The sequence below is a fragment of the Arachis hypogaea genome, chromosome 17 (assembly GCF_003086295.3).
Source record: "Arachis hypogaea cultivar Tifrunner chromosome 17, arahy.Tifrunner.gnm2.J5K5, whole genome shotgun sequence".
NCBI lineage: Eukaryota > Viridiplantae > Streptophyta > Magnoliopsida > Fabales > Fabaceae > Arachis > Arachis hypogaea.
The window spans coordinates 132954593-132964401 of NC_092052.1; the positions used below are offsets into that span (position 1 = coordinate 132954593).

Genomic DNA, 9809 nt, shown 5'->3' on the forward strand with positions numbered 1-9809 from the left:
TCTGGTTCTGGGCGCGGTAATGGACTCATCTACTTAACTCAACTCAACTCAACTGAGACCCAAACAAGAAAAGAAAAGAAAAAAATTAATGTACAAAAATAAGTAGCAATTAATAATTGGGATCTGACGACTGAACTGATTCCGTCAAAGTACTTAACGCCGTAAGGAAACTGCAAACATTAACTAACGGCGTTAAGGGCTGAGGGGAAGTATTGAGGTAACGGGTTTGAAATAGGGTGAACCGTGAATGGTTTAGGGTTGCGATAGATATGAGCCGTGAGATCGTTGATCTACGGTCACAAGTTGTGGGAGTGGACGGTTGGTGATAAGGAGTGTAGCACAATGATGTATATAAACATAAACCATGCTCCTCACCATTTTCGTTCTATCAGAAAAGAAACCAGAACAACCAGCTCCTTCTCTACCCTTCCCCCTTCTTCTTCTTCTTTGTCCTCTGTGTCTTTCTCATTATATTTATATATATATCTATCTCCTTCAAGCTAGTAGCGCTTTCTCTCGCCATTTTTTTCTGCTGAACACGGTGAATGTTGAGGATCTGCCACTTTTCTCAAATTGAATGAGGTCTACAATTTACAAGGCCTCAATTTCTCTTTTCGATTATGTCCTTTTGTTTATCTTCACGGTGAAGAAGCTCGTCTTTTTCAGTTTTCTATGTGGAGTTTGGATTGTTTTTTATTTTGTGTTGGTGGCTCATTTTTGTTTGCAGATGCATGTTCAGAGAGGATTTGCCGGATTATAGCAGAGTTTGATTTTGGAATTCTCAAGTGAATTAGATTTCCTTAGTTTCATTGATATATTCTAGCGCTCGTGAAGATTTTTCCCTTCTTAAGGTAGGGAATTGAGCCGGAGTTTTCTTCTCTTCCTTTTTTTCCCCCTTCTCTTCTCTGTGCTAAGTTGGTTTGTTTGCCATTTCTGGTGCATCTGCAGATACATTTTTTTCTTGGAAAATCACGGATTTTGGAGCTCTGAACTTCGATAGTCCTGTATTACAGGGACGATCGTGGCCGACTTGATTTTACAGCCATAGTCGGAGACAGAAGCTCTGAAATGTCGCCATTATTTGGATTTTAGACATAGATTCGCATTTCTGCAGAGCCTAGGAACTGAAATCGGGAAGCTTTCTCCGTCTCATGCGACAGGGGAACCAGATTTAGGTGAGAAACTAAACAAAGTTAATCAGAGCTGGAACTGTGTGCGTTTGATTCTCCTCATCGCAACCTTGCAGCGGTGAATCCAATTTTGATGTTCGTTTCTATCTGCTGGCTATAGCTTCTCTGATTCATCTCTCTTTCTCTCCTTCCTTACGTTTCTTCTTCTGCAGGAAATCGAAAACTCGCTTGTTTATTTTCTTCGGTTGCGGTAGTTCCAGAAGGAATTGATTGTTCATCAAGTGTAAGTTTACGTGAGAGACATTGATTTTCATTACTCCTTTGCAGTTTCCTCGATCTCTTTTCCTCACTCCTATTTTGGTGGCTCTCTCTGTTTTCTTTCTTCTTATTCTTTAATATCAATTAATGGCTTGCAAAAATCTCTGGTCTCAGTTCCGTTTTCATTTTCCCCTTTTCTGTATTTATAACTTCTTCTTCCACCTCGTTGTTCGATTTTTCCACATTGTCTTGGTTTTCAGAATTGGGGGAAAACAATTCGAACTTGGAGGCTCCGATTTTCAATGTAAAACTGGATTACCAAAAATATTTCAATAATATCTGCGCCTCCCTCATTTGTTTGCCATCGTCCATCTTTCGATGTTGACTCAGTGAAGCTGTAAAAGATGCTCACGTCTCACGCCTCACGCCTCACGCCTCACACAATTCTCATCTCTTTTATCCTTTCTCTATTCATTGGAAATCGTAGACACTTGGATGCACATCTCGTAGATTATTAAGTTCAAAATCAAAGCCAATCTCAATTGCTTACATGAAAAAAGATGTACCAATGTATGATTTTAATAGCTTCTTGTCATAATATAAGAAATTACAGCGGTTACTTGACCTTTTCAATGGCACAGGTGGAACAACAAAGAGGAGATGGATAAAGAGTCTTCTTCGGTTGTTCGGAGCAGCAATAACGTTAACGGCGGAGGTGGGGAAGGGTCTTTGGTGTTAAGGGCGAGTTCCGATGGGACGAGGCACACAACGACGCCGGATTTGGTGTTGCAGTGGGGGAACCGGAAAAGACTAAGGTGCATGAAGGTGCAGGTTAAGGACAAGGACAAAGATGACTCTTCTGCACCGGTCCAGAGGACAACGGTTCGGGTGGATCGCCGGGTCGTTAGAACCGATAAAGACTCTTTAAATAAGCCCCCACTTGGTCTCAATAATAACAATATTACCCTCGCCAATAATAATCATAATCATCATCAAACTAACGGATATCCCAATCTCCGTCAACGCCCATCTTCGCCGCAGCAACGAATTCTCAGGTAACTGAATTGCCAATTACCATGCTCCTTCTCTGTTTTCTTCTGCATTCAAATCTTCCTTCATATTAATAAGTGAACTGTAATTCTGTGTTTGAATTTAATGCCTGCTTTTTTATTCCCTTTTGATTGTGACTGAAGAGAGTCCCAGATTCAGATGCGTTGTCCACGGCTTTAGATCTGAACGGGTACAATTTTAGAATGAAAAGAAAGAGTAACAAAATAAAGGAGAAATAAGAGATTTTTGTGTTTTATATTTTTCCTATGAAATTTATATTAATTTATGTACCAAAAATTTTTTAGAGCATGATTTATAGTTTCCTTTCTTTTTATTTTTATTATTATTTTTTTTTGGCTTGATTAGTATCTTAAGTCTTAACCTATCTTGATGACAAGGGTAAGGTTCGTGTTGGTGGCGCACTGGCGCGTGGGCCATGCTCTTGCTTTTTCTATGTGAAATATAAATTAAAAAATCCAACGAGTCGGGGCTTGTATTGTGGACTTATCGTCCACATGTGTTGTGTAATTATTTTCAGCAAAGGATTTGTTTTCTTTTCTTGTTGTGGTTATCGATGAAAATATTCCATTACGAATTTTAATCTAGATTTGTTTTAATTTCTAATCAAGCATATGGAGGTGGTGTAAAATATGTTATCGGATAACTCTGTAGCAGTGAATAGTGTTTTCTCGGTTGTTCAATAGAAAACAAAAGTGGCATAGGTGGGAAAGCATGAGTTGAAAGAAACTGAAAGAGTAGTGGCCAAGTAGTGGGGCAGGTTTGTGGAACTAACTATGCATGCATGTATGGTAGCACCTTTAAATCTTGTTTCGCTCCCCATTTCCGCCATAATTATTGGTGCGATGGCCGACTATATATGGTGATGGCAACTTGTGAGTCTCAAATGTCAGGCAAAGAATCACCGGCTTAAAAAATGTTTCCATAGTATTAAAAATTGGGCTGAGTTATTATTGTACCTAACTGGGCTGAATGATAAGCATTTATCATGACTAAGAGGCTTATATTTTGTCCACTCTCCAATTGGTCAGGTCCTTGCGGTTGCCTCATCCGAATTGAAGAATAAAGAGGAGCTCACGGTATGTGCGTGAGATCCCCTTCCTTTCTTCCTTTCAAATTATATTTGGACTTAGATATTATTACCTCTAAGTAAGGAAAATGCCCAACAGAATTAGGATCAACGCCTTGAATATTTAGACACATAAAATATATAAATCTAGTTCATAACTGCCTTCTTTATACTCTTTCGTATTAGCGTGGTAATCGTTAACTAACAACTAACGATTCTAATAATCCCAATCAGGTAAATGTCAGAGTTCATGTTTGAAATTTCTTGGGTTCTGCTATTTTTCCGTTTTTATATTTCTCGTGTTTTATGCATATGATTCGCAAAATCTGCCTAAAATGTATGTAGATAGTTTCTCCAGCTCTGTGAAATCTTCATCTGGTATTTCATTTATTGTGGCAATTAAAGCTTTTCTCTGTTTATGATTCTTTTTATGTATTTAACTATTTATTTATTTTCTGTTTTGGATACGCTGCCTGTGTTTGATTGTTTTTCATGTAAGCATGTATATGATTGATGGAGTTATAGAAATTCTTCGATCTATCCTCCGGCATAGGTAGATAGATAAGGAGAGGAATAGTGATTCTGCAAGTTCTGGTTCTGGATCTACATCTACGATGCGGATTGCGGAAACAAAAACCCCACCTTCCTTATCATATCATATCAACAATTACTACAGACTCTGTTGGAAACATGGAATGGACATTTTCCATCCACGTGTTTAACAAAAAGTCCTTTTCTACTTTAGCCGTCGGATGAAGGGACCAGGTCTCAGATCCGGTCACTTCCATTTAACATCTCACCACGTAGCAATCTCCATCTTTGCTTTACCCAAAAGCACTCTAAGATCCAACGGCTCCAAATATCCCGCGGAACCAGCTGTACCCGTTATAGGGAATCACACACTCCTTCCTCCTCTCGATTCATTCTCTAAGGTCTCTCATCTCAAATATGAAATATCTCATGATCTAATCTATAAACCTTTTTTTTATTTCATTTCACTGCATTTAGGGAAAAAAATAAATTAAACGACCCACCTTCAAAGCACAGCGCAACACTACACAAATACAAAGTCACGCAAGGGGCCAAATACCAGCCCATATTTTACGCCAAACCCGTCTAGATTCCAGCCCCTCCCTATTCTCACCCTTCGATCTAGTTTAGATCGACCCCTCAAGGTTAATTTCGTAAACTCACTACTCCCCAGTTACTTTTCCACAATATTTTACTCCTAAACTACCTCCCAAATGCATCTTTATTTTTGCTATTTATTATATAGTCGCATGTGATGTGGATTCATGTTTCTTACGGTTAAGATAGTCACATAATTACCTTACATGTGAGTTTTGTTTGTGTTTTCTTGTAAATTTTAGGAACTCGGAGACTTCAAGTGCTATGAGAGGAGTAGTAGGAGGGCAGAGCAACGGGGGTGTTAGGGGAATTGCGTCGCCGGATAGGGGTGCGCACGATAAGAGAGGTACGCACAACAACAACAACCACCACCACCATCATCACCATAACGACAATAATAAGTCCGCTGCCTCATCGGATACTGCGCACGATAGCAAAAAGGGTGGGTCACCCTCCGGCAGCGGGGATGCGGTTCCGCAGGTGTGGCCACCTAAGTTCGTGATTGCCTTGACCAACAAGGAGAAGGAAGAAGATTTTTTCGCCATTAAGGGTACAAAGCTCCCTCAGAGACCCAAGAAGAGAGCTAAATTCATACAACGCACCCTCAATGTAAGAACTCTCCTTCTTCTGCTCTTAATTATTTCTATTTTTCCATTCTAATTTCCTCAAGTTCAATTATTATTTATTAACTTTGTCTTCCGTACGATATATTATATGCAACTTGATTCAATAATTTTATGTCTCTTTTTTGAAATAAAACTATATATATATATCACGGTTTTCAAATTAGAATTTGGATAAATGACTTTGTTTAGAACTTTTAGGAAGTTGATTTGTTACTCAACAAGGAGGAGGATGGTATAATTATCTGCAAAAATTGTCATGTAAGCAAGCATATAAAATATTAAAGTGGATATTGACACCAGCTAAAGTATATTTTAGTATGTGATTTTTGTTTTGTTTAATATTCTTTATTCCCTTTGTGCAAGTTAGTACGGGGGTGCCCCCGTTTTTGCTTTTGTATTTTATTCGGCCCCGTCGCTAGGAAAGCCATATATGGTTGGCAGCTGTGGAATTTGGGTACACGCGTCAGGGTGAGCTTGGTTCACACCGAATGGCCACCAAATATTTGTTAGGAAGCCTACGGGGAATTTAATTTGTGCTTCTTTGCCATTTTTCAAAAGCATATGACACGGCCTTGGAGCAGTGAGGGTGGGTGGCCGTTATCAATACCATAGTCCTGAAAATTAAAAAATGAAACTCTTTTCTAATTCGTTACATATTAATTTAGTATAAAATACATTGAAACTATACTTATTATTAAGTAGTAAAATGAATAAAAAATATTTAATTTCTCTCAAAGTAAAATAGTACTATTCATATGTGATAAAGTTATAAATTTAATGGTGATAATTTTTTATTCTATTATTTTACTAAATCATTTTGTTTTACGGAACTTTTCCTATTATTTATCTTGAGTATTAGTATTATTAAAGGCATAGTTGACCACTTGATGCGGGTTTAACATTAACTTTAAATTGGGCCTCGTGGATTCGGCCAGCACGACTACTACTTTCAAGAATTGTATTTTAAAAAAAGAAACGTTAAATATTTTTTTAACAGTTAAACTTGAATTTGTTTTTGGCGTATAATATGTTATACTGGGAATAATTTATAATATGTTAATCCATAACATGAAAAAATCTCTATGAAAAACAAAATCTCTAATTATTAAAAATTATAATAAAAATATATTATGTTAATAATATAATAAAAAATATTCAGTTATAAAATTAAAAATGTTATTGTTAAATTTTATTCAAAAAGTGACTGTTAATTTAAGAGGGCATTTTATCTCAGAATTAAATTTTATTCAAAAAGTGACTATGCTAATTATATTTTATTCAAAAAAAAAAAATATGTTACTGCTTATTATTATTATTATTATTATTATTATTATTATTATTATTATTATTATTATTATTATTTAAGTCTACAGCTAGTCCGCTACATTTTAGGGGAAAAACGAAAATGGGACGACGAAGCTGTGTTTCGATGAGGTTATAGGGTTTCGTTGGGGCACGTGCGATGGTTTGTACTTTGTAGGGTCTGGGTTATGGAGGGTGACCTTCGATGTTGGATGTATATGGCAGTAGTAAGCCGGAATGGTGTGGTTGCCAATTGCCATACTGGATTTTGTATCACCCTGCTATTGGCATGAGTGTTGGTAGTGCCAGTTGTAGTCGACGAAAAGAATTATTTGGGCCTTTTTTGGTTGGGTAAAAGATTAAGATGAAACTTTTTATGGATGGATGAAACTCATGCATAGTTTTACTGTCCGGGCTAAGTTTTCCACGCATTCGGAAGAATCATTAGCTAACCCCCTATCTGTTCGTATTTTCTTTCCGTTTTTGTTTTTCCTGCTGCATTATGAGTTGTGCTGTGAATTTACATTTGGGAATTTTGATCTATTGCAGCTGGTAAGTCCAGGAGCATGGCTGTCCGATCTTACCTTGGAACGGTACGAAGTTAGGGAGAAGAAGATTTCCAAAAAGGTAACGTCGTTGTAATTGAACCCCCCCCCCCCCCTCTTCCCCCTTCCTCCCTCGATTACCTGGAAAAAGGAAGATTCGTTGTATTGTATCTTCCATTATTTTCCTTTCCCCCTTTGGTTGCAGCTATAATATATTGTAATTTTCATTTTGGTGCAGAGACCTAGAGGGTTAAAAGCTATGAACAACGTGGAGTCTGACTCTGAATAGTGGGAAAAGCGTGTTGGAAGATGATAAGATGTTTTAGGTGACGTGAGGGTGCTTATGTTTGTTAAGGATGTAACAAATGTTGGGATATTGTAAAGCATGGCATCCCAGGTTGCATGCCAACAAAATCAAAGTCGAAATATAAATATTTTAGCCTTGTCTCTGCTTATTGTCTCCCCTTTCATGATGATGCTCTTCTATTCTGCTGTTTATTATTTTTGGAAGGCCTCACTTTGCTCCGCAATTACGACTGATTGAAGGGTCCATCTCGTGCTGGAGGATGAGCATGTCGGAATAGTTTGTCGGGCTCAGCACCTTAAATTGAATTGACACTACCATAGTACGATTTCAAACCACGTCCTCGACTCCTGGTTGTGCAACTATAATTGACATCTGAACAAAGGTTAACGATGATCTAATGGGAAAAGGTTTCTAGAAAGTAAACAACCATTGACGTTACTTTGTTTATTGAAAAACAAAGTTAGGATTTTAGAATACGCTTTGGTGTTATGCAAATGTTGCAAAAATTAAAATAATATTTAGATAATATTTTTTTAATAATAATTATTTAAAATATTAAAAATAAAAAATATTATTTTAATTTTAATAATATTTTCAAAATATTATAATTACTGACTTACTGTAATATAATCTTACTAGAAGGGAAAAAAATGTTTCTTTCTTTTACGAGGAATGTTAGAGGGCTAGTAACTTTTGTGATTTGTAGCCATCAAATAGTCATCAATGATGATTTTAATGGTGTGAGATTGGTGTGAACTTTCATCTAATGGTTTACTTTTCTTTGCTGATTACATGTTGGGCAGAATTTAATAAAGTTGTTGTCGCCTAGACTTTTCCTTCTTTTATATTTTCTTTGGTTCAGAAGTTAAAATCAAGTTGAAAGAATTTATTCCCCACATTAGCGGTCCATAAGACAAAGAATCAGGATATTTTTTGTTTACTTATGCCTTTTCTGGTTGTGTAGTGATGATGATTACTTGAATTTATTGGTGATAATGATGGTGATAACGTCGTGTTTGAGAACGAGTTTTTTTTTTTTTTTTTTTTTTGAAAATATATATATTTGGAGGTTTGAGGGTAAGAGGTGAGGAGAGAGAAGTGACAAGCGAGATTATTGATTAATTATTAGTTTTGTTATTTTCCAAAAGTTGTCGATTCACATAATAATCTATAAGTATATGAAATAAAAATACTTCTCTTATTTTAAGTTTGAATAACTGAAGGAAGCTTTGTCATGGACAACCTAGAGAACGCTTATACAAGTATACAACATTTATAAATCATTGTAAAGCACACAAAATTAAAATTAAAATAAAAGTTACAATTGCTTTTAAATATCTCAAATTTATGAATAGCCCAACATGGATTTACTTACTTTCCACACTTGCAATTAAGAGCGTTAAATTTAAATCGATCTAAATTAAATTATTTATCTGTTCAATTTTATTAAGAGTATGAATTGAGTTGGATTTTGGATCTATTTATCAAAATCAATATAATCCAATGCAAAGTGCACAATAAAATTTTATTTAAAATATATTTAGTTTGTTATATATTTTTATCTTATTCATATATTATTATTACTTAATGAATATTTATGAATTTAGTTTTTTTTTTATTTTAACCAATTTATAATTTTATTTTTATTGTTATGTTATTGTTGATTTTGTAATATACTATTAACACTTATTATGTTTTTTTTTTTTTTTTTTGTGTAAGGGCTTATTATGTTATTGTTATGATTTGAGGTTGAAATTCAAAATGCTTGAAATTAGATCAGCTTGGATTTGATTTTCTTAAAAATAAAAAATATCCAATTCAAATTGCACTGTAAGTAAAATTAGTATTATGCCGATTTTTAGTAAATTTGGGTTGGTTCGATATCTAATTATTTGGGAGTGAAACCTACTTCTCTTTAAGAATTCTAGTTTTTAATTGTGTATCAAAAACTCTCGTTGGACTAGTGATGAAAAGAAAGAACGTAGAAACAAAAGACAAAAATTACAAGATTTGAAATGGAAAAGATACAAGAGAAATAAAGTAAACGGCTAAATTAAAAGGAAGCAATAACATTGCCTTTGATATGATCAAAGGATTTTAAGATTCGAATACATTGAAATCAAAGAACGAAAGAAAAGGAGTTTGTAGGAAAAGTAAATCGCTGGAAAGAAAATTTGTAAGGGAAATTAAAATGAAAAGTAAAGACGATGGAATAAACTCTACAGAAAAAATAAACTTTGAGCAAGATCAGAAAGTCTCTAGGGATGTGATATTGTAAGAGTTTTTTTCTAAAAATAAATTTCGATTTCTGTTCCTTTCAAACTATGTCTATTTATAGCCATTTTTAACCAATCAACATTCTTTCACGTGCTCCAC

At 35.2% G+C, this 9809-nt stretch overlaps 1 protein-coding gene across 12 annotated transcripts; it reads left to right on the plus strand.

Moving 5' to 3' along the window:
- Positions 1-260: 260 nt before the first annotated feature.
- Positions 261-7575, plus strand: LOC112767465 (uncharacterized). Of its 12 annotated transcripts, none has more exons than XM_025813322.2 (9): positions 261-582; positions 728-851; positions 949-1265; positions 1343-1413; positions 2030-2443; positions 4896-5262; positions 5478-5537; positions 7131-7208; positions 7365-7575. In XM_025813322.2, the coding sequence occupies exons 5-9, from the start codon at positions 2049-2051 to the stop codon at positions 7413-7415; spliced, it is 951 nt and encodes a 316-aa protein (XP_025669107.1). In that variant the 5' UTR covers positions 261-582; positions 728-851; positions 949-1265; positions 1343-1413; positions 2030-2048; the 3' UTR covers positions 7416-7575. The 12 variants fall into 12 exon arrangements, with proteins under 12 accessions (XP_025669107.1, XP_072079854.1, XP_025669106.1 ...); XM_072223753.1 differs by having other exon boundaries at positions 949-1175; positions 1343-1958; XM_025813321.2 differs by having other exon boundaries at positions 949-1175.
- Positions 7576-9809: the final 2234 nt, after the last annotated feature.

Bases quoted from the DNA above. Each gene is read 5' to 3' on its own strand.
- LOC112767465 (XM_072223753.1), top strand. From the start codon at position 1,939: ATGAAAAAAGATGTACCAAT. The intron at 5,263-5,477 runs GTAAGAACTCTC...TAGAACTTTTAG, and splicing joins TCATACAACGCACCCTCAAT to GAAGTTGATTTGTTACTCAA. The intron at 5,538-7,130 runs GTAAGCAAGCAT...GATCTATTGCAG, and splicing joins TTATCTGCAAAAATTGTCAT to CTGGTAAGTCCAGGAGCATG.